General features: G+C 43.9%; 1 protein-coding gene across 2 annotated transcripts; it reads left to right on the top strand.

Annotated features, from left to right (window-relative positions):
• The first annotated feature begins 1136 nt into the window (after window positions 1-1136).
• PPP1R17 (protein phosphatase 1 regulatory subunit 17) lies at window positions 1137-19950 on the top strand. Of its 2 annotated transcripts, none has more exons than XM_027574397.2 (5): window positions 1137-1234; window positions 6669-6775; window positions 10574-10726; window positions 12048-12200; window positions 18717-19950. In XM_027574397.2, the coding sequence occupies exons 2-5, from the start codon at window positions 6694-6696 to the stop codon at window positions 18794-18796; spliced, it is 468 nt and encodes a 155-aa protein (XP_027430198.2). In that variant the 5' UTR covers window positions 1137-1234; window positions 6669-6693; the 3' UTR covers window positions 18797-19950. The 2 variants fall into 2 exon arrangements, with proteins under 2 accessions (XP_027430198.2, XP_027430199.2); XM_027574398.2 differs by lacking the exon at window positions 1137-1234 and adding an exon at window positions 3465-3591.
• The last annotated feature ends 4932 nt before the right edge of the window (window positions 19951-24882 follow it).

Below are 24882 nucleotides of genomic sequence, written 5' to 3' on the forward strand. Positions count from 1 at the left end.
AAAGGAAACCACATGCGTGGATTGTATTGTACCTCGTCTATGAGAACCCACCTCTTGGGCATCATTGGTGGATGGTCTCTTGGCTACCCTCAGGGGTCTCAGGCCCCTCCCGCTGATCCCTACCTCATCCCCTAGACTAACCTCCCTGCTCTTCACGCCCAGACCACAGACTACAAACTGCTCCTCTGCTCGGCACAGGACATTTCCTCCAGTGAGCTTGCCCAAACACAAAACCTTCCTCTCCATATGACAGCACATCACACCACCAGCCTCGCTTCAGCACCCTTTGCTCCCCCTGCCCTTTCCTGGAGTGCATGTGAATTCCTCGTATTAGAACATTTGCTTTGGTTCCTTTGAAGGAGCAAATTTTCCCTGGCCTCCACACCCCACCCCAGATTGTGAGGGCTGCTTTCTTCACCATGCGCTGTTCTTTCTAAAATGCTCTCTTTGGCAAGCAGTGCTGCAAACAGGTTAAGAGCAAGGACCCTACATCCCATTGCCCAGTTCAAACTCTAGCCTTACCATTTACTAGCAGAGAGGTCTTGTGCAGATGATTTATCAACTCAGCGCCCCATCAGTGAAATGGGGATGCGGACAGCCGCTTCTCTGGCAAGGCTGTTATGAAGATGAAATGAGTCTGTACGTGTAAAGAAGAGGGCCTAGCCCACGGGAAGCCTTCTGTTAATGTCAGCGATTGCTATTATTCTTCTCACCCTGATACTACTCTAAGGGGCCCAGATGGTGAGTGAAAGTACTGTGAATTTACACTCAAGTAGATCTGAGGGTTAAAATTAGCTGAGTCACCTTGTGGGCAAGTCACTTAATTAATATAACTGTGCCTCAGCTTCCACATTTGCAAAGTCAGGCCAAAAAACAAACAAACAAACAAAAAACAAAAAACCCTGCTGCATAGGGTGGTTCTAGCTGGCTTGTCTAGATCTCTCCAGGCTTGCACACTAGGTACTCAAAGCACAACTCTGTATTGTGTTTTTGAAATGGACAATTATTGCAGTTGGGAGCAGAGACAGCGAGATTAGTCCTCTTTCCTCTCCATCCCCCTTGCCCTGGCGCCTGTGAAACGGAGCATCCCCATGGCAACGGCAGCAGCTGGTCCCTAGATAAGAGGAACTGGAGCCGGGCAGCAAGCAGCGGCTGCAGCAGAAGAGCCGGCCCAGCTTCAGGGAGGAGGCTTGCCCTCCCCATCTCTCGCCTCACCCAGTGCCTGCACTCATTGGTAAGTGTTTCCAATTTTTACTCCAAGAACTTTCGTGGCAAGAAAAGCAAATTTCCAGTAAGTTACAGCTTCCTTATGGTTGCTGGGACAAAGAGGGCTGCAGCTAGTGGAGCAAAGGCGGGGGGGGGGGGGGGGGGGGGGGGCGCGGGTCGTGCAGGGGGGTGCTTTCTGGTGCAAGGCTAAACTGGGGCTAGGTGGGGAGCAGGAAAAGTCATCATCTTCAAGACATTTTTTCTAAGGGAGGTAGAGTTCTGAATTCTGTGAGAGTCAGAATTCTTGCAAATTAAATTGCTAAGTTCCAGGGAGGAACATTGGTGTATCTGCATATTCGCACAGTGTGGGAGGCTGGGGCGAGTGTGCTTACCAAAAAACCCTTTCCGTGCCCTACTTCAAGGAAGAGTCACTCCTAGGAGGAATACTGCAAATTTAATCTTTTAATGAACAAACTTGATTTTAAAACGTAGTACTTTTTGACCTGAATTAAATCCTCTAGTTAAAAAGAGATTTGACAAAGGATATGAATTGTACATAATCAGATACCACACTGGGCTGTAGACATAACCTAACTTTTTATTCCATCAGGTAAATCCAGAGCTGATTACTTTGGGGAAATTCTTTAGAATTTTTTAGAATTTCATTACGATTAAGCCACGTGTCAGCTTGCTCCTAAGAATCAGTAGTACCATGTTCCCCAGACTTGGAAAGGGGGGGCCCTGCCATTGGTTTGTACCTTGGATCGCTCTAATCTCATTATTAGCTTTGGAGAAGGCCAGGGATGGGGCCAGGAGATGGCTCCAATGGTTCGGTTAAGATACACATGCCATAACCACAAGGGGAGGATGGCGAAGAACAAACAAAGCAACCTACACTTTACTTAAAGTGTCAGCATGCACTGGGATCTGGGCTGGAAACCCTACACACGCTGTATTGTGAACACTCTCAATCCTGGAGAAGAGCCACCATCAGCCCATTTTACAGATGTGGAAACTAAGTTTCCAGGAGGGCATACCACTTTCCCAAGTTCACCCAGCTAGAGCGTGGTACAAGTAACCAAACTTTTGCTTCTACCCCATATTGCACCAAATGCTTGCAGTCAGTGGCCTTGAGTTAAACTTCATATTCTAACATCCAACTAAGGAACTTACTCAGTATTTAGAGAAAGGACAAAATGCGCAAACCTACTTCTGACCTCAGACTGAACTGACCAATGTTTTTTAGCTGAGGAACTGGTACTCCTGCCCTAAACTGGGAGCTGGCTCTGTGCTGGTGGAGGTGGGCTCCCCCTCCCACCCCCGTCTTCAGCTGTAGCCCCCTGCTCTGGCTCGTCTGTCCTTCTGCAGTCTGGTGGAGTTCCTTCCCAGTCCCCTGATCTCCCAGTTCCTGTTCTCAAAAGAGAAGGTGACTCTTGTCATTAAATGCACAGGTGACCTTGTGTATTGTGTGATGTCAGTTAATATATCTCCTCCCTCAGTGGTATTTGCATTTGTAAGTGTCTCTCTGTGGGGGGGGGGGGGGGGGAGGCTTTGTCCCTTGTGAAAAGGAATGTAAAAATTAGCAAGAGGAAGTTGCTAGAGTTTAATATCAGGGTCTGAAAACCTCCTCAAACCCCTGAAATCCTATCACTTGGTTTCCTTCTTGTACATGCTACAACCAAGCCACCCTCATTCTCTCAAACGGCATCGAGAACGTTAATACAGACCCACCATCCTTTATTCTCTAATTGAGAAATCTGAAAAACTCTGAAGACCAGAAGTTTTGGGTTGTTAAGTTCAACATAAATTTATTTGGTAGCAAGACCTGAGCTGAGAGGATATGAATCTTGGTGTAGTTTTTATTTGTGTTATTTAGTGCAAATGTTCATATTTTTGCTACAGAATTAGTGCGTGTGATTAGGGTGCTTCCTGCAACCCCTCTTAAGGGTGTCACGTAGGAAAAAATCCCTGATTTCCACGGCTCATGTGGCCCCAGGCTTTTTGGGTGAGGGTGGGCAGCCTGATAGCATCCAAATCATCATCACTGTGTGAGTGTTAAAATTCAGAGACCACACCGAACACACAATAAATAGCTAGAGAATGTTAAAAGGTCGCAAACCTTTGTACTAGAGAACGGTTCATGCAATACCTGCAAGGCACCTTGTAAGGCCCTAGCCCCTGGTTGGAATCTGAAGACCCAAGGGACTGGGTATTTAGGTATGAAAGAAAGAGCCAGAGCTTCAGAAGTTCCCAAATTTCAGTGAGCTGCTGAGGGAGATGATGAAAGCTTCCCGGGCAGCATGACCAGAGCAAGGTCCTCTGGCCGGTGCTTGGCGTGGGGAGGCTGAATTCACAAAAGGCAAGCACGGGGCAGGGTCTGCAATCGTAAGTGGAAAAATTTCATTTCTTTTTTTTTTTTTTTAAGATTTATTTATTTGCCAGAGAGAGAGAGAGAGCACAAGCAGGGGGAGCGGCAGGCAGAGGGAGAGGGAGAAGTAGAATCCCTTCTGAGCAGGGCACCCAAGGAAGGACGGGGACTCAGGACTCCATCCCAGGACTCTGGGATCATGACCTGAGCCGAAGGCAGTCTCTTAACCCACTGAGCCACCCAGGCGCCCCGAAAATATTCCATTTCTCAGTTCAAGAATTAGACTGGCTCGCGTCTAACAGTAGCTGACTCGTCAAGCACAGCCCTTCTCACTGAGGAGAGGAATGGCAAGTGGACAGGGAGACGGGGTCATCTTATACTAACACTCAGCAGGCAAGTAAAACAACAGTTACTAATAAGGGGATGCTATACCAAACCTCTGTCTCCTCATGTACTTGTTCCTTTCTTTGTGTGCAGCTTTCCTGCCCAGAAGAGCTTAATGACATCATCCACGATAAAAGTCTCTTCTAATCCCCTGGGCAAAACACAACCCTGCCCAGCACAGGGTATTTTTGCGCTGTAAAATCCGCAATCTGAAAACCATCTCTCAGCCCCCTAGCCCACGGAGGCCTGGCAGTCCACCACCAGCATCCTTGCAACCACACTGGTTTAAAACAGTGGTGTTTCCCACGTGGACACTAGGTGCTATCTTGGGGATGAAGCATGTGCCCTTGTCTTGTCCAGGGACTTCTAACACTTGCACGATTCCCCTGTTAGGGGCAGGCTTCTCTCTCTCAAGTCCAGTACTGTGAAAACCGTTTTGCTCCAATGAAGCCTGGCTCTCCCGTGGTTCAGCATCTAGATGAAAATGAAAGATTTGATCATTTTAGTACGTTTTGGTTATACAAGCTGGTCTTCATCAGCTACAGAGCAATGACTGCCATGGATGGAGTACCCACAATGTGCAAAGCCGGGAGCTGTTCTAGTTCACTCTTATAGTAACTCTGTGAGGTAGATGCTGTTATCTCTATTTTACAGGTAGGAACAGAGAGGCTAGGAACGGGATGGGGGACAGAGAGGGACCTATGTCTCTGGGTGCCTATCGACAGGTGCACCACAAGGTTGCTAGGCTTTGCTCATTCTAGCATAGCAGCTGTTACTTGTAGGAAGAAAGGGCAAACATGATTATATCCTACTTGGGCTCCATTTACCCTCACTACATCATGAAGATTTAGCTACTTCATCAAAGTCATACACCTTTTTCAGTAGAGAGCTGAGATTTTACCTAGATCCATTGGAACTCGAAAGCTCAGATTCAAATTAAATAACCCGCTATTGAGCACACAGGAGCGGCCATGTGATCCAAGTACAAAGAAGAGCTGACTGTGGATGGAGAAAGGGAGAGGGCGACCATTGCCAGAGGGGACCTAGAATAGAAGGCAGGAGGCCTGGGTTCAAATGATCACTCTTGACTCTGAGCGTGCCACTAATACTAGGTGACTTCGATGTCTTTGAGCCTCAGCTGTCCTTCTGGGGAATGAGTATTTCTTGACTAGGTCCTCCATGGGGTGATTTTCAGCATAAAGTCAAGGACAGAGCCGACAATTTTCTGCCCAAAGAGGACGAAGATTGGTTAAGTAGGTGCACAGTCCGTATTTGAGGCTGTCACTTCACCTCTAGGCCTCAGCACTGAGCCCACTCATCCCGACTGATGGTTCCATAACTCCCCTCTCTGCTCAAGCAGGTGGGGGCTGGCCACCCAAGTGAGCAACATATGGTCCCAGGGAGCTGGCAGTCTCTATGCAAACACTAAAACAATGGTCGGAATTGATTTCTGCCAAAGTCACTCAGTACATTCAGGCTGCTCAGAGTGACACTAAAAGCCAGGGTCAAGTAATCCGTGAACAGCTCCATCTGCTATGCAGTGATCTCAGCTCATGGTGGGTGGTGGGGAGAGGCCCTCCAGCCTTCCTGGAGAAAAACTGGCTTATTCCTCAGAAGACGACAGAGTTGAACTCGTTCTATGAGCCTGAAATGTTAACACCACTAGTCCCTGTGTTCATCTGCATGCCAGTGATCCAGGAATCTTAAGAAAAGAGGATCGGTTTGGGTCATTTTAATCTTATTCCTCTCTAAACATTCTTATTATGATGAGACATGAGTAATAAATTATCAGAAAGAAACAGAATCAGATTCTGTAAGTCTCAACTAATGCATTTCTCATTCAGACTTGTCACATGTCCATTCTGGATTTCCACTCCTCCTGGACAATGGCTACAGCTAATAGCTCTGGAAAGTTCAATGGATTTGTGGTTTAGGAAAAATGGGGGGAAGAGGGAGCAGACTTGCTCTAGTGTCAGAATCTCTAGGGAGAAAATAATAAGGATCCATTTCAAGAGCTAGATTTTTTTCCTACAAATCTTATTACTTTATAGTTATTTTATAGTATACATTTCATGCTATATATTTGTAAAACATACATGCATATAAAATATAGCATGTAATGATAGAAAACCAGAGGCTTAGTTCAATTTGCATTCAAAGGAATCACTGTCTGAGAGTCTTGGGTGTCTACTGGAAGTCTTCAGAACTGGATTTAGATCCAGGCTGTTTAAAAATTTGGATCTTGGCTATTTAATAATTGTGTGACTAAATAAATTAATTGTATTTTCTGATCCTTGGTTTCTTCATCTGCAAAGTAGGCATAATCTTATTTTGCAGAACTCAACAGAAAAATACAAACAAGATTTAATCAAGAGTTTCTGTAATTCTCAGCTAACTTATTTCTAATTCAGAATTGACAAGTATTCATTCTGAAACTCCCACAGTGCTCTGAAAGAACATAAATATTGAACATTTGGTGCACGGCAATTACCGATAAATCTGTGTGTGTGTGTGTGTTTGTGTGTGTGTGTTTCATTCATTTTGACTTAAATCTTCAGTTAGAACTTCTAGCAGGTAATAAAAGAAGTAGATTTGAAAAATAGGATTAAATTGAGAATGTAATAGTAAGTGATCAATAAATATACTCATTTCATAAGTGAACAAATGAACAGAGGACACCCTAATAGTCTTGTTTCTTATACTTCCATAGTGCTGCCCAAGAAACATCTCCTTCGATGATGTCCACTGAACAAATGCAGCCATTGGAGCTCCCAGAAGACAGACTGGACAAGCTAGACCCTCGTTGTGACCACTTAGGTAAAAGCTCCAATGTGAATGTCAGTAGTAGAAATCAGAAAGGAGGGGTCTCTGCCATTCTCTGCAAGTCAAAGGGAGGCCCCCTGAAACCCGATCGTGTGTACCTTCCGGTGACAGCCAACACCAGATGGACAGGCAAATAGCCATGACTCTGTGGGGTCTGCCGTGTGAATATTAGCAGGAGCACTGGAGAGAGGTTCATCAGAGTTACAAAAAGAGAGAAAGGCATTGTCCTCTTTTTTGGGTCTGACCAAGTCCCAGGCAGAGCATTTTTGAGGCAATAAATGGAATGTGGCAACAGAGCTTGTTTCCAGTATTTGCCGGCACACTTACACCCCATGTGCAGTGCCAATAAAATATTTCAAATATCTCTCTTTGCCTATCAAGACAGAATTTTAAATAGCCTTTTTCTGCTTTATTGTCAATCTGTTTCCTTTCCAGAACTGACTTTTTGCATAACCTTTGTAATGAAAATACCAGAAACATTTCTGCCTCTACCCATTTCTAAAAATGAGACACTCAGACGTTTGATGGATGGGCCTTTTGCATATTCATAGCCTTTGTTTATGTCTCGCCTGGTTATGACTCCCCCCCCGCCCCGCATTTGCCATCAAGATAGTTTATGTTCAGGATTTCTCCAAAAGTGGGAAAAAGTGCAATTGAAGTAAAAGTCAAAACTGAAGCAAATGCCTTGTACTGTGTACTGAGTCGCATCCTGGGCTGGAATGGTGACCCATGACTGGTCCATATCCAGCCTGTACTTCCAGAGACCCCACAGCTGGGCAACACCCATTCTGAGCAATATTTATTCATTCAACAAATGTCTATGGTATGTATGATATGGGGAGAAATTGTGCTATGTGGCAATAAATTTTTAAAATTGCATTTTCAGCTAGGCATTAAGAAACATAGGGGAGGGGGTGGGGGGTTGGGATAATGGGGTGATGGGCATTAAAGGAGGGCCCTTGATGAAATGAGCACTGGGTGTTGTATGCAACTGATCAATCACTAAATTCTACCCCTGAAACTAATAATAAATAACTGAATTTAAATAAAGAATTTTTTTAAATTAAAAAAGAAGAAAAAAAAGAAACATGGTCTCAAGAGCCTGAACTTACTCCTGATGCCATAACCTGCCAGGAATGTGACCTTTAGCCTTTCATCTGGCCTTCTAAATGTCAGTTTCCTCATCGGCAAATTGGGGATAATTGTACACCTTCCTTGTGGGCTTAGTGCGAGAACTAAATGAGATTGTGTGTTTAGGATATGCTATGAATATTTAACAACTCGTAAAACACAGGCATTGACGAATCAGAGAAGGTGTTGGTCATTCCCACACACTAGAAGGATGTGAAATCATCTGGTATATAAAAGTACTCAATAAAGTTCCCTCTCACCTCTGTTTTTTTGTATATGTAAACTTAAAAGCACATGGTTCAGTGCCTTACATGCAGTATGATCTCAATAAATGTTTATTAAATTGAAATGATTGGATGGAATTATTCAAATCCTTTAGGGGAAAGGAAATATCTATTACTATTATATATGGCTGAAGGGAATGATGCTCTTTGATTTTTGGTTATGCACTGTGATCTTTGGATGATGCAGGCCTAATAACGTGTGGTTACTAAGTATTTCTAATGGTAGTTTTCTCACGTATATTGGGTTTTCTAAAATAAAAGACCATCTAGACATAAAGCCCAATAGACCATAGCAACTTGAAAGGAAGGACTATTTCTTATTTGTCTTTTTCGTCCTAGAATCTTGCTCAAGGCCTGGCATAGAGGAGGAGCTTCATCAGTGTTTGTCAAATAAATACATTATGAATGACACAGGTTATGTCTAGACCCACGAAACTGAAGGGAACAGGTTTGACACTTTTAATCCTCCACATTTTAAAGACACTGACCTGAATATTTACATAAAAAAGAAACAGAGAGAGGGGCACCTGGGTGGCTCAGTCAGTTAAGCGTCTGCCTTCGGGGATCCCAGGGTCCGGGGGTCCAGCCTTGAGTCGGGCTCCCTGCTCTTCGGGGAGCCAGCTTCTCTCACGCCTGCTGTTCCCCCTGCTTGTGCTCGCCCTCTCTGTCAAATAAATAAATAAATAAATAAATAATCTTTAAAAATAAATAAATAAATAAATCTTTTAAAAAAAAAGGAACAGAGGAAAAAAGAAAGAAGGGAGGAAGGAAAAGAAGAAGGGGCCGAACATTTCCAATTAATCTCTGAATTTCCCCAAATCCATTCACAGTTGTAGATGTATAAGACTGTAACCAGGCCATAGAGAGTTTCCAGAGAAGACAGAAAGCTTCATTGTCTGTGGCTTCTTTGAACCCTAATAGACTCTCTCCTTATACATAACATGCTTGAGTTCATTCATTCAAGCACACATTCAACAAATATTTATTAATTGCTGTAAGGGGATAAAAACACAAGATACCTGTCATCAAAGAAGGCAGAGAAGACATATGCAGAAAATGTGTTACATGAGCAAAACTCCTGTGGATATCCAGAAAATGAGAAAGGACACCCAGGACTGGGGAAGACTTATGGAGACAGCGCAGGAAGGTAGGCTTTCCTTTGGATTTTGTGGAAGGTTAGGGGTTGAGCAATGACCAGAGTGAACATTCTTTTGGAGATCTAAAATATATCAAATGTAACAACTTGTTTACCAACATTAACAAATGTAGTCCTCTCTCTCTCTGTTTCTGTCATACACACACACACACACACACACAAACACACACAAACACACACACACACTGATTTAAAATTATCCCCACTTTAAAGTTGAGAAAATATTAAAGTTCTTAGAAATTAAGGCCCAAGTTCTCAGAACTAACAAGTGACAGAGTCAGCAACTGAACTTGGATCAGTCCACTCCACCTATCCATTCAAAATGCATTTATGGGAGGGAGAGGCAATTAAGAATAAAATTATCAAAAGGATATAACCCTTAATCTCCAAGAAGGCTCTGTCAAGAGCAGGAGATAAAACCTGATAGAATAAACAAGTGTCATTGTCTAGAACAATGACAGAGATGCTCAAAGAAGCACACCATCAGCCAAAGCATTGAGGAGTCAGATGGAGCAGAGAACATACTTTCTCTGGGCATGGGCAAGGAGTGATCAGATTGGACTCATCACACACACTGACATATGATGGACATGATGTAGAGTCCAAGCTTCACGAGCTCGGGGGACTGAGGAAGGTAAAGAGCTGAGTAAGAAGACAAGAGGACCTGGAGTGAGGCTGGGCAAATGGGAGAATTGGATTGCCAGTGGGGAAGTGGATGAAGAGGCCAATGCTAAAGGCAAGCGTGAATGGTCAGCATGACCTGGCTGGCCACAGAAATGAAGGCAGGTGAGGAATTTGTGGAGAACCTTATTACAAGCCTGGAGAGCGTGCACGGCTCTGCACTGGCCCATGCAGTCTTCAAGAGAGCAAGCCTTGAGCAAAGATTAAGAGCATTTAGCAAAGAAAACCTATTCTATCAGAAATTCAACTCAAACCCACTCTGTGGCTTGCCTAACTATATTTTAAAGTTCTTCTTTGCTTTGATTATCTGGCCACTGGAGCTCTCTTCATTTGGAGTTTTATAGACTATCCCAGTTTTCTGTTTTATACCATGTATTTGTGCAAGGCTACGGAAGTCTTCTGTACGCTAGGCCAAAATATATAAATCCTTTTCTTTTTCAGACCAAATGGCTTCTACAAGTACTTGGAAACCAACCAGTTTGTGAGTGACCCTTACTCATGTTATATTCTTTTTTTTTCTTTGCATCGTATCAACATCAGATGACCTTTCAGACCAGTTCATTAAAGACTGTGATCTCAAAAAGAAGCCAAGAAAGGGAAAAAATGCACAGGTTGCCCTGAATGTTGAATCAGACCAAAAAAAGCCAAGGAGAAAAGATACACCAGCACTGCACATCCCACCTTTTATACCAGGTAATGGACAATGAGGTCAGTTTGCACGTCTGTGAAGAGGAGCCACTACCACTAGATCACATTGGTCTTACAACTTTTCCTTACATACTTGGGTGTTTTTAAATCACTGGTACTCTCCCTGCACCTGTCTTCATCACAGTATGGCCAGCTGCTATATCAAATAAATTCCAAAATGTTAGTGGCACAACACAAGGTTTTTTTCACTCATCAGTAGTGTGAGTTGGGGAGGCAGGTTCTGCTCCAAACGGTAATTCAGGGACTCCGGCTGATGGAGGTTTGGACATCACCAGCACGTGGCTTTCAAAGTCGCCATGAGCATTAGCATCCAGCAGGCATGGGGCTGAGGGGGATACAAGGGGTGGTGGGGGGTGGGGCAGAATAGACTGAAAGACTGGCAGACCCCAAAGTGGCCCACATCACTTCCTTCAGTCACAAACCTCACCTGACTGCAAGGGAGGCAGCGAGATGCCGCCCAGGTGTGTGTGTGCCCAGGAGAAAAGCAAAATGGTTTGGGGAACAGCTACCGTGTCTCCATAACAACCTCATGTGTGATGTTGTGACTCTCTCGCTTCCGCAAAGTTTTGTTTGTTCTTATTTCCTTTTCTCCTTCCCTCTGGGCCATTGATTTAGTGTCTTCACCACTCACAACCCACTTGGAGGGAGACAAAACAAATAGAACACAGAGTTTCCTGAGAAGGAACTGTCAGTTTTATAAGAAATAATGGAAGCGCATACATGGCTGAAATACGCAGTAAGTGGTAAGGCCACAATGAGGTCCTTCCATAAGGACCCCGGGAGCTCAGCCTGGGCAGGGAATTGTGGAAAGTTGTGTAGAGGAGGCTGATGTCAGACAGTTTGTAAATGATGGAGAAAAATGTCACATGTGGGAGAGGTGAGAAGGCACGTAAGTCCCTGAAGAGCAGAGCATGTGGCTTGCAGAGCAGCAAATGATCCACTGCTCTAAGGAGGATGGACCCCGCAGGCGGACAGACCTGGGCTCGCTTCCTGGGTCCGACCCCTACGAGCTGTGTTACTGTGGCCATGTTTTCCGTGCCTCGCCTTCCTCAGATAGGTGATAGTGACAGTAATATTAAGTTCCTCAGGGTTTTGTCACGCTAAAACAAAATCAGGCATGCGAAACCCTTTGCATCACCTCAACAGATACTGATTCCTAACATAAAAAAAGCTTTTATTAAAATAAGTTTGAAAAGTTATATTGACTACCATCACTAGGGATATGTGCAAATATGCATGCATTGTCCTATGTATCAGGATATATGTATATGACCCTGTTTCTCCGTCTGTTCCCCTAACCACGCAGGTGTGCTTTCAGAACACTTACTTAAAAGATACGACATTCAAGAGAGACACCCAAAGGGCAAAATGAATCCAGCTCTTCATAACACTGACTTGGAACAGAAAAAACCAAGGAGAAAAGACACACCTGCCCTGCACGTGTCCCCCTTTGCAGCAGGTAAAAGGGCTGGTGCAAAGCATTTGCAGGGGGTGATGGGACCAGGTCAGGAAACTTACCATCTGGAGGTGCCACGGGCATGGCCTCTGTCCTGGCCCAGCAAGCTGTGTCACACAGAAGCGCTCTGGGGGGGTGGGGGGGGAGCAGCATTTACTGCTGGCTTTCAGGCTTACCTTCCCTGGCAGCTCCCCCAGGGGCTGCCAGGAATTCAGGGTATTCCTCGTGCTTCGGCAGAACTGGTCGGATCCACTGAGCCAATGAAATAGAAATGTCAGTGGGTCCTTGAAAAGAGTTGACATACCCTCCTCCCCAGCTTTCCATGGATCATGCATCCTACGACTGATGGCTGATTCTCCCAAGACATCTGGCTGGCTGTATTGACCAAATCTTCAATGAGAGAGAGAGAGAGGGAGGGAGAGAAGAAGAGAAAGAGAGATGCAGAAATAGCGAGATCTATCTTTAGTAACAAATTATAGAAACAATCCCTGAAAGTATCATCTTTTTTCTTAGATGAAATTGAGTATTTATTGTTAATTTTGTCAGGTATGATAATGGCAGTTTAGTTATGGTTTTAAAAAGCTTTTAGTGCTGGAGACACATACAGAAGCGTTACAGGGAATTTGCTTTACAATACTGAAAAATAAAGACAATTAGATAAAACAAATGACACAATGTTAGTAAGTATTAATTATATAGTTTTATATACATATGAAAATGTGAAATCTCCCATAATAAAATATTAATTTATTTTATTTTGTAATTTAAATTCAATTAATTAACATATGTATTATTAGTTTCAGAGGTAGAGTTCAATGACTCATCAGTCTTACATAACACCCAGTGCTCGCTACATCATGTGCCCTCCTTAGTGTCCCTCACCCAGTTACCCTCCCCTCCAGCAACCGTCAGTCTGCTTCCTATGATGAAGAGTCTCTTATGGTTTATCTCCCTCTCTGATTTTGTCTTGTTTTATTTTTCCTTCTCTTCCCCTATGATGCTCTGTTTTGTTTCTTAAATTCCACATATGAATGTGATCATATGATAATTGTCATTCTCTGATTGACTTATTTCACCTAGCATAATACCTTCTAGTTCCATCCACATCATTGCAAATGGCAAGATTTCTTTTTTTTTTATGCTGAAAGTATCATCTTCATGAGAGCTATCTTAATATGTGTCAAATCAAACTCAAAAATCTTGCTGAACTCTGTGCACAGCGCAGACTATGCAGTAGACAAAATAGTGAAATATAGTCTTGTCCCTGAGAATTTTATGTGGAGGTTGGGGAATAAGACATATATACTCATGATTAGATTATAAGACTGAGTGTGTGTGTGTGTGTGTGTGTGTGTGTGTGTGTGTGTGTGTGTGTTATAGATATTTGGAGGGTGGTGGCAGAGAAGAAAATGTACTAATGTTTATTGAGACCCTACTAAATATTAGGTATTGAGTTTGGTATGTCCCATGGATTTCTTAAAATCAGCTTAATAACACAAGAAAGGTAGCTGTTAACTCCCTTTATAGGTAAAAAAAACTGAAAGAGAATTTAAGTAACTTAAAGTCTTCTGTGGATGGCATTGATGGATGGATAGCTGCTTGGCTGATTGGTTGGATTGATGACGGGATGATTAGGTGGACAGATAAATGGGCCAAATTATGTTCAGGATCAAACACAGTGATGTGGCAGAGCTGGGGCTCTAAGCCAGGTCTGTCTCACCTGTGGGCAGTTTTTCACTGTACTGTGGTATAGCTGGGACTTTTGGCACTACGGCAATCCAGAAGGGACACTTGGGGAGATGGGATTTTGTTGTCATAGAACTATGTTTCCCCATTATTTTATTTACTAAAGAAAAAAATTGAAAGAAGGCTCAGAAGAAGACATCATGAATAGGCAGTCAGGGGTACAGACAAGGTTACTGATTTCTGTGGAGCAGAGCCAGGCAAGGAGGCATGGAGCCTGAGGAGGCACTTCTCTGGAGAAATGGACTGAAGACCAACTGGCAGGATCTGAACTGCCTCAAACATGCTTCTCATAAGCTGCATGCATTCCTACCTGCACTGATCCTCCAACCCATCACACATTTCCTGCACTTCTGCCTCTGTCCTGGTTCCAGTCACCTTTGAAGACTCACTCAGCTAGCTCAGAGTCTCAGCTAACAGACTCCTCCAAGTCCAAAATGAATCTTTTCTATTCTGAACTAACTCTGTAGTAGACACGGGCATGCAAATACCAAGACTTTGTCATCTCTTTCAGTATGATCTTTATGGCTCTTGCTGCCATTATTGTAGCTGTTCTTAACATTGACTTACAGTTGATGAATTCATGAGAACTGTGCTGGTATTGACCTTGATATCTAGTCCAGTCCCTTCTATATGGCAATACTCAGTAAGTATCTGTTGATTTGATATTCTATTTGGAAATCACAATTCTGCAATTCCAAGTTCTCCATTAGGAGACTTTATTTTTTACCCATTCTTATATTGGTTTTTATTGAAGTCCTCCTAGGGAAAGACTTGGTAGAGGAACAAAAATATTTATGGGCAGAGAGTCACCTTAGCACACAGCATTGAACATGGGCTTTGCAGTCAGAAAGGTCTAAGTTTGATATCTGGTTCTGATCATTCTAGCTTTGTGACCCCAGGCAACTAGCACAAACAAAAGAGCCTCCTTCATTCCATCCATCTCTGAAAGCAGGACCATAAAATCTGTCTCTCAGGATTGTTAACATAATTAAATAAAGCACATAAAGCACTTAGCACAGATCCTGGTTTTTTGAAAGTCCTCAATAAATGTCAGTTCCTCTCCATTCCCCTCAACCTGATATTCCTTCAGATTACTCAAACCGTTTCTAAAGGTGAGAATTTTCCTAGCCACAGTGTTTAACCTTTCCATATAAACCTACTGATTCAAGGGACTTCCTAAAATGTTGAGCCCTGTTTCTCTGGCAGTGGATGCTGTCGGCATCCCAATATCCACATCTTAGGAGAGCAGCTTCCTAGTTGAATAAAAAAAAAATGTTTCTCAAACAGGGCAAAGTACACAGAGCTGGAGAGGGAGGCTGTATATCCATGGACTCTATACACATTATGGAATTCCTTGAATCAGCAAATCTCTGTTGCATTTGCAATTATAGATGGTGTTCTATGATTCTAGCTTTTATTAGCATATTAGCTGAAGCACTTTATTTTTGAAGAGCCTTTTAGTATCTAAAGATTTGGCAGTAATCGGAATGCTAGTTAAGCTGATAAGGATAGAGCCTTTGGCAGATGTTCAGAGAGACTCATAGTGGTTCTAATAAGGGTGTTGAGAGGAACTCACAGACAAATGCACTCTGGAGACATCTCCTCTCATTAGCCCTTGGCAAGTGAAGACTGGACAAGGATTATCTCTCTCTTCTAAACCTCTTGCTAACTACCTTCATTCCCCTAGGTTAATGAGCTTATCTGACAGGCTCCAACTGCCAGGCAACTCCTCAGTGAGGAATCATCTCCGGTTTCCTTGCCAACCCAAGGTTTGCTCCCACCTTGGCCCACATTTGCCAGGGCCCCCCATCTTGGTGACCACATGGCAGGGTGCACTGGGTTGTGATTAATAAGATCTGAGTAGCCAAGACCTGCTTAAAAGACAAAGAAGTCTTTAGTGAAGGTCTGTGGCAATGGGAACCAGAGAAAGTAAAAATCCTGAGGCCGGAAACATTGAAGAGAAGCCTCTTGGAAAACTGGCCCATGAGCTATGAATATTTGGAGATCAAAGCTCAATGATGGACTTGGAGAAATGGGACTGTTGCGTCCTTTTGAAAGTGACACCTCTTCTGTCCTGCTGGGAATAGAGTATTCTCTTTGGTGTGGCTTGCCAGGACAAGAGGTATCTTAGCCCTGGCTCCCATACATTTGTCATGCAGGTAACCAGCTCTGAATGGGATCATGGCCTAAAATAGCTTGTTACAAGGCTAATTGGTTGACCCTCAGAGACCTGGGACTGACAGCTTTGGCCTTAAAAAAGCATACCAGGTTCTAACAAACAGCCAAGTTCCATAAACTCTCCTCCACAGAGAGTAGAAGGGTAGGAACTGACATTTTCTAAATCCCTACTGTACCCCAAGCCCTGTCCTAGATGCTAGAATATCCTTTAAGACCCTCAAGTTTTGGTGGGGCAGGGAGGGATAGATGTATTCTCCAATGATTCTTACAACGTGAAATGTGCTTTAATGGAGGTTCATGTAAAAGTGTGCCTGAAGCATCAAAGAATGTTGGTCTACATTTACCCGGCAGTGTCACCCCTTGAAGGAGATAGGATTTAGTTTTTCTCCAGTTTCTCAGATGAATACACTAAGGCTCAGACAGATGAAGTGACTTGCTCAAAGTTAAATGACCACCAAAGAAGGTAAAGTTTCCTGGCTCTAGAGTACATTCCTTCGAAGACACACCTCTGCTTCCCACAGGAGAACAGAGGACCGGGACTAGGTTAAACCACAGACCCGTGTTTATCAAACCTCATTCATCTTCAAAGGAACAAAGTCGAAGATCTGAAGCATCAAGAATAAAAATATATTGCTGACACAGAAGCTACTGATATCAGCCTCACCCTAAGCGGTGACAGCCATGAAATCAAGATTTTCATGAGCTACCATATGTATTTTTCATTATAAGACACTAAAAATAATGCTTAACTATACTAATACAAATGCTAGTTCACTTTCCACTTGAAATTACCTCCCATGTCCCTGTGGAAAGCCTAGCCTACTTTGGAAAGGGCTGACCTTGATGGCTAAACAGGCTCCTCCCTTCCCTGAAATTCCAGGACTTTTTTTTGGCCCAGATGCTCATCTGACTAGGTTTCAAGGATATCCCAAGTAATCAGAAATTTGACTTGATCTGGGAATTTAAACACTTTTGCCCACTTTGAATCAACTCAAATTTGGCTTAATGTGAAAAGGCATCAAGGGAATCAGGACAGAAAGTTTGGGGGCTTAGCATAGTTAACTCTCTTTTCTCCTACCATGATAGCCTTAATTCCAAATAAAAATCTAAACCTCCTTGCAGCTGGTAGAAGAGAAAATATCTCCCACTGTGCTTCATAAGTGATTTATGCAAAATCCTCAGTTTCAACCAGAAACTGTTTTTCTCCTCCAATAAATATCAGCTAATTGGTAAAGAACCCATATGAACAATTGTTCATATTGTTTTTCTCCTCCAATAAATATCAACTAATTGGTAAAGAACCCATATGAACAAACTAGGAACTGAATCAAATGAATAGTCATTAAGATCAACACATAGTTTTCATTAATTTGCTGCTGTTGAATGGAGTCCAGTGTTGTAGAAAGGCCTCTTGTGGTGCACAGCTTTCTACCCTCATGTTTAGATCTTTATGAAATGCTTAATGAACTGAAAGTTCTCTAAATATGAGAAGGTGGGGGAGATGCAAGGCAGTGGTGGTTGGCTGGAGTAGATGACAGAAATCATGGAGGACTAGCTTTGAATCACAACTTCCTTTGTCTTTTTATTAAAATGACCTTACTTCACAATTTACAGGATGAGCAGAACCACCCAGCCCTCCTTGGATGGTCTTAACTAGGCAGATCAGTCCAGAAAATTGTGCTGAGGCTTCTGAATTTCAACGGCCAGTAAACTTCTAAAATACAAAATATATTGGAACCCAACATAGGGATAGTTTTGAATTTTGCCTAGTAAGGCTGCTAAAAAACCAACTATCTGATGCTCCCTAAAATTCCCAAAAAGAAAGGGTATTTTCATCCCCCCAAAGAAGAAAATAAAAAAAAATAAAGAAAGAACAACTTTTTAAAATTGTAGCCACAGAACTTAAGGAACACTCTCTGCACTTTCTTGAATTTCTCCTTTTGCTCTGAACCACGTAAACTTTATCTTCCACCAGTCCTAACATTTAGAAATGGCATGTTCAGAGCCTCAGCTCAATCTTTTCCCCAGATGTTAGAAAAATGTATTTATCTTTGACTTCATGCTGCTGACCCATTCTTTTCAAAGGGGAACCGAATTAGCACGTGTGAAAGGAGAAGCGGACACGGGGTTCACAGGTGTGAGCCTGTGTTTCTTGTTCAACTGGCACAATAACCCTTTACATAAGTATCAATGCGCTCCTTTTATATTCAAGCAAATTCAGGTGTGAAAGTGTTAACTGGCCCAACACAGACTGAGCGAGGGGCGGAATGAGAGGTCCAAAGCAAGTGGATTCCAAAACCTGTTTGCTTTTCGTCTTCCTGTGCTGCTAACTTAAATGCAGACCATAGACCAGGGGGTCAACATTGCCTCTGACTCCCAGGTCGAGCGTCTCCTGGTCACCAGGGTTGAGCTTCATTGAGTCACAGCTCCTCTGGGCAGGCCAAATAAGGCACCCAGCACCCTGACTCTGGCGGCACCTTTAACACTTAGCTCTGCAGATGCTAAGAGGTTTCTGGGTTGCCATGTCTACGCTGTAAGGTTGTCTAATATTTTCATTAGAGGCACTTGATTGCAGATCGTTGCTTTGTTTTGCAGGTGTGACACTGCTCAGGGACGAGAGACCCAAAGTGATCATGGAAGATGACGAAAAGGATGGTGACAAGATAGCTATTTAAAGAGAGTTCTCCTGAGACCACTTGTAAATAGGTTAGGTTGGTTCCCTGTGGCGGCCTAGGAAAAAAATAGACTTGCTTCTGCTCTCATTTTGTGATAGTCCGCCTTTGAGATCCAGACACCTTTCCCCCAAGAGGCATACTGTATCAGATTGCCAGGCACCTCTTTGTCTCGCTCCTCTTTCTTGAGTCTGATTTCTATTCCCACCTCTTGAATTTTCATTTTCTAATGCAGTGGAAAGGAAACAGATCATTCTAAATTAGGAGGTAACAGGGAAAGCTCTAGTGTTCAGCTTCTCCATCTTCTGGATCAATTCATGGAGCAAAGAACACGAACAAACAGCATGCAAGTGCTTTATTTCTTGGTTTATGCTGGTGGGCAAGACTTGACTTCACATTATCCAAACAGTAGTTCAAGTGCGGACTCCCTGTTGCCAGTTAGGGAGGTGAGAATGTTTGGGTGCAGACTCACCGATTGCTTTGGAGAACATGGTCTTTTATCTCTTTTATCTTTCCCCAAGAGTCCAAGTGTCTCTGGTGCCATTTCCAAGGTCCTTGTAACTGATACCGTAACGGTGAATGTACTGGGGCATCAACCCAATCAACCATGCCTTGTCTGAGAATACCAGTGATAGGGAGTGTTGATCTACTGAAAAGCTTAGCAATATATCCTACTTATTTTGGTTTTTTGAAACATCTCTTAACCATGTTGTCCTGAAATTTGTGAGCTGTGTCACATGTGAACCATTACCAATGACAGGTAGAATACTGTCTGTGATGAATTTACTTTTTAAAAAATTAATTAAGGCCAGTGGAAGGCCCCTCCCAGCATTCTCACTTATTTAGAACCCCTTATGTTTCCTTGGATGGGAAGGAAAGATGTGGTGTTCGCTACTGAGCGGGGGGTCTATACATAACCCCTGCCCCAGCCTGCTGCCTGTGGGTGCCGTGGGGAACCTTTGCATGAGGGCCTCATCCAACAGAGGATAGACATGGGGAAAGGCAAAAATTGTTGTTCAAAAGTAGAAAGGTGGGTATTCAAACAGATCTTGCCTAAAAGTGGTAATTTCCAAGCTCTGTATACACCCTGGCTCCAAGAACCTGTCTTTCTCACGAGTGTGGAAAAGATACAGGACACCGCTGGTAATAAAAACGCTTCTAACCACATCTTTACGTCCTGGTGCATTTCTTCTAAAAATTATTTACTTGCAAATATAAAGAGAAGAGGTTGCAAAAGAGAATCACAGAATTGATTTGTTTGTTTTTGACCCTACCTAGGCTTAACAATGTTTGAATTGGCCATTAATATTTAATAATCCAATCAGAAGAATTTGCATCAGAGTCTAGATTTCCAGATCCTCTTGGATAAACACCTCAAGATCCGACAACCTTGGGCTTGATTTGAGGCATGACAGCCGTCAGCTGATGCTGGGCACCAGATGCCCTTTGAGAAGGAGCGCACGTTCTCCAGCGCCCTCCACCCCCGCGCGAGTGTCACCTGCTGGCTTCACCGGCCAGCCTTCACATTTGGGTTTGGAGTCTCTGGTGAAGGCTTTATGTTCCTCATGATCTCTTGCCTCTTTGATCCCAGGGCTCCCCTTTCACTTCCGATGGCCTCAGTCACCGTGTCAGGGGGGAGGGGAATAAGATGTGTCTGGCTGCTGGTTTAGGTATAAGTGGTGCAACAGGCCACCATAAATTTTTTTAAAAAGCCAAAGGCAATTAATGTACAGAATAGGATTATATCACCACCGGCAGCAATTTTTACCAAGGGTTTCTCACCAGAAAAAGGCAGATGCAGTCTTGTGCTGTCAGCTTTGCTGATAAGCATGGTGCGTTCCTGCGGCCCTGACTGCAGGGTATATGCGATAAACTCACAGCCAGTTTGGGAAAGCCCAACCCGTTTATGACATCTGGGTGGTGTGGAGAGCACACTGGCCATTGTAGAGACAAAGGCCTTGCGTTCCAATCCCAACTGTGCAACACTGAGCAAGTCCCGAAAGTTCTCTGTTTCTTTATCTTGAAAATAAAAATAATAACCCCTATTTGGCTTTCTTAATGGTTTGAGAATTAAATGAGAGAATGTATGGCAAAGGGCTTTGAAGTGAAAAAAAGTATCGATCTGTATGTAGCACAGGATAATTTTAAGAGATTTTCAGAGCATGGACTGTGTGTTTTCTATTGCCAAATCCCCACTGCCTGGGTATTAAATGGGTAGCTATTATACAGAATTTGATCTCAGCACATGAAGAAGGACTTCTCATAAGGAGATTCCATGGTTCGAGGCACAGCCTTAACTGAAAGACCAGCCCTCCTCTCTCTGGGAATGGCCTTCATATAACAGTCCCAGCTGCAAAGGAGCATTTACCGAGCGATGAAGGCAAAGCCAATCAAACTTCGAGCCAACACTGGACATCACTGGGGTGACTTGGATTGAAGTCTAATCTCCCTTACTCCCCTTGACCCATGTGGCCCTTTTCTGGGCAGGTAAAGTAGAGGCTTAATAATGAGGATACATTCTGATTAAAATAATTCTTGGTACATTGTGAATAACTTCCCTCCAGCAACATAAAAGAACTAAGAAGATAAAAGCATTACATGGTAGCCCATTCAGAAAGAAGGCCCAAATTAAAGGCATCCCAACAGAACTGGCCAACCAGTTGGCTATTTGTTCCTTCCCAATGCATCTACCGACCCCAGGTGACATGAGGAGGCACCAGACGTGAGACACTTAGCTCTCTTTCAAAAGCCCCAACAGGACTGGTGCCTGTCTTTAAATCCAGACCCTCTTTAAAAGCTCTTGCCTGAGATCACACAGCCAACTTCTCATGTTTAATTATCACTAGGAGAGGCAGAAAGAAGCTGGTGCTGAAGGATGGGGATAGAACTATAAAGGACTCAAGCAGTATTTCTTTTTAAATCCAATTAAGTGAGGCACCTGGGTGGCGCAGTCGTTAAGCATCTGCCTTCGGCTCCGGTCGTGATCCCCGGGGTCCTGGGATCGAGCCCCGCATCGGGCTCCCTGCTCCGTGGGAAGCCTGCTTCTCCCTCTCCCACTCCCCCTGCTTGTGTTCCCTCTCTCGCTGTGTCTCTCTCTGCCAAATAAATAAATAAAATCTTAAAAGATAAATAAATAAATCCAATTAAGTGAATTCTCCCTCTCAAGCCTGTGTTGTCCGGGCTGATTCTTAAAACAGAGATAGATTGAGATAGCATGTTCGTCAGGCACTTATTTTTCCTAGCTGACAGTAAGAGGCTAGTTCCATGAGGGCCTTTGTACACTCTCTGTCATCTTGTGGGAACGAAGCTCCCTTGCACTTGTGTAAGTGTGAAAATGTTACTCAAAACTCCCTCAGGCAGAGAATGAAATCATAGGAAACCGATGAGGAAGAATATCCTCCTCTCGCTCTCCTGGACACAGGACTGCTTTGAACGGGCTTTAAGGTGTCATCTGTATGGAGGTTTCAGAGCCCTAGGATGACCATACTCCCTAACCCACAAAGTCAAGGCAGAAGACTCTTCATACATAAATGTGTTCACAGTTGAAAGGAGCTCTGACCTCAAAGATCCCAGGTATCAGCTTCCTTTCACAAGAAGAAAAGGGTAGGTGACTTAACAGTAGCAGATCCTGCTAATAAGATGAGAGTACTCATCTTTCGGGGGGCTCACCGAGAAGAAGAAACAGAAGAGAGAACTCCGTCGTGCCCATCCTCACCAGCGTCGTTCTTCCTCCTGATGCTAAACGTGAACTTTCAAGGTTGAATGAAACAGCAAACTCCAGACCCTCTTGTCCTTATGTGAGAACTTCAGAAGAACAATATATACTTTAATATTTATTGACCAAATCATCTATAAACTGTATTTAAAATGTATTAAACGCTACTTAAACAATGTCCTTCATGAAAGGAACAGCGTGCTCTGAACCCTTGTGTTTGTTTGCTCTTTTTCCTCTATCATCTTATTTCATCCTCAAAAGCCATTGCAGGAAGCTAACTAGCCAGGGAAATTGACTTGGAGGAGAGGCCAAGATGGGAATTCAGGTCTTTGAACTCCTAGCCCAGTGCTTTTTTTATACTATGAAATTATTCTGAAAATTCCCTAAAAGCAGGGTCTGGTGGACAAAGAAGGTTAAAGAAGGAGATTTTTCAGTGATCCAGACAGAAGTGCAATATGTAAGTGGTCCCTTTAAGTGACTTTTCCCCGCCCTCTCTGTGGAGCTTAATTTTTGAATAAGTACAAAAATAAATATGTTCAACCTCCCGACACCCAAAATTTGATGATGGGCAGCAGACCCTATGCTTTAGGGAGGTGAGCAGATGATCTTTGTCTTCTGATTCCACTCCGGCTCCCATATTATCCATTCTCTACTTTGCAGCCAGAGTGACCTTTTTCAAAACACAAATCTGACCACGTCAGACCTCTCCCTAGCATCTTCTCCTGGCTTAGAATGAAGGCAAAGGTCTAGAGCCTGGGACTCCTCCCTCCGCCCTCTGTGCGCCGGGGGCATTGGTCTCCTGACAGTTCCTGACACTGACATTGGCGGTGTCCCCTGTACCACAGTGTCCTGCCACTGCCAGGGACGCTCCTCACCCTTCCCTCCCCACCTTGTGGGGCCACATGACACACTGTAAAGTCCCGCTCGGCCTTCAGACCTCAGCAAAATGACACTTCCCCAGGGAAACTCTTCCTCACCTCTTTGACCAGGTCGGGCTTCTCCATTACTCACAGTGTTCTTGAAGCCCCACATTCTCCTCCTTCATGGTCCTTATTTTCATGATCGTCCATGTGTGACATTGGCTAACCTCTGTATCCTCACTCTTGAGTAAGGCCCATGAACACAGAGGTTGAATCTGATTTTGCACCCCTTCCACTCATACCAGTGAGTAAGTTGGCGAATGAATGAACTTTGTGAGACGCCAAAGCCCCATAGTGCAAGGCTGCCGTGCCATCTGCCCGCCTGGAGGCACACAACTCTTGTAAAGGGCCAGGTAGTCACTACAGCTGAATGCAAACATGAGCCACAGTAAGCTGGGCTGGGTTCGGGGCCCCAACTCTTCCAGTTGGCACCAGAGAGTTCTCTCAATCCGCAGGCCACCTCCCCAGGAGCAGGGTTTTCTGTTTTCAAGTCCTCTCTGCTTGGAATCATGGTGGAGTCGGAGGGAAGGGCAGCTGCCCAGTAACCTGAGGGTGTGAGTGTCATGGCTTAAGAGGTGACTTCACAGACGCTGGAGTAGGGGAGTTCCCGCATGAGGGGTAGGGAGGGGGTCGCTGGGTTCCAGCACCAAGGGCTTCTGCTTCTCAAGTGGCTGCATTGTCAACTTTCGTGCTCCCCCTAGTGGTTATGCAGTATGAGGAGAAAATGCCAATCATCACTGACATTTGAGAACTGGTAAAATGACTAGAGAAAATTTAAGATGTTGGTTTGACCATGTAATTGGTGGGAACAGTTTATTATTCATATATATATGTATTATTATTATTATTATTGCAATAGCAATTGGATTCCTCATTAATTATGTGTGAAAGCATCTTTGTTCTATCTTTTTTCTTGTCACAGAAGGAACTTCTGTGTACTTCGAATCGCTTTTCCAGTCTGTGGACTTTACAGCACAGCTTAGGCTAGGAGCCCTGAGCTGTTAGACATAGCTTCCATCTGCCTTGACCTTGGGCCTGCAGAGTTTTAGTCCATTCCATTGTCTCTAGCCCAAGGTCCTGTGGGTTCCACTGCTGAGAATGTGAGCCCCCTTGTGCATCAAATGCCTTAACAGGCCGAGGCAAACAGGAACAGCGGTGACTGAGACTCTTCAAGGCCCCAGTCATCCCTGCTCTTCCAGGTGACGTCTAGGTGAGTCAGCTTCTCGTCTGGTATCAAGGCCCTGAGAGCCCATGCTCACCTGCGCCTGAGTCTTGGAAGAATTCATATTTGCCAGGAGGTTTTCTAGGGCCTCCTGTTACAAAAAAAAAATCCTACTCTCTTGACAGTTTTGTACCACTAAGGACCAACAGCCCACCTTGTGCTATGATCCTCGCAGCTGGGTTTAGAGGAATGACTACTCTATACAAGCTTCTGCAACTAGTAGCTGCTGCCG

The sequence above is a fragment of the Zalophus californianus genome, chromosome 12 (genome assembly GCF_009762305.2).
Source record: "Zalophus californianus isolate mZalCal1 chromosome 12, mZalCal1.pri.v2, whole genome shotgun sequence".
Lineage (NCBI taxonomy): Eukaryota > Metazoa > Chordata > Mammalia > Carnivora > Otariidae > Zalophus > Zalophus californianus.

Coding starts and splice junctions, on each gene's coding strand:
- PPP1R17 (XM_027574397.2), top strand. CDS start 6,694: ATGATGTCCACTGAACAAATGCAGCCATTGGAGCTCCCAGAAGACAGA. Junction 6,776..10,573: donor CCCTCGTTGTGACCACTTAG/GTAAAAGCTCCA, acceptor TATCAACATCAG/ATGACCTTTCAGACCAGTTC. Junction 10,727..12,047: donor CATCCCACCTTTTATACCAG/GTAATGGACAAT, acceptor CTAACCACGCAG/GTGTGCTTTCAGAACACTTA.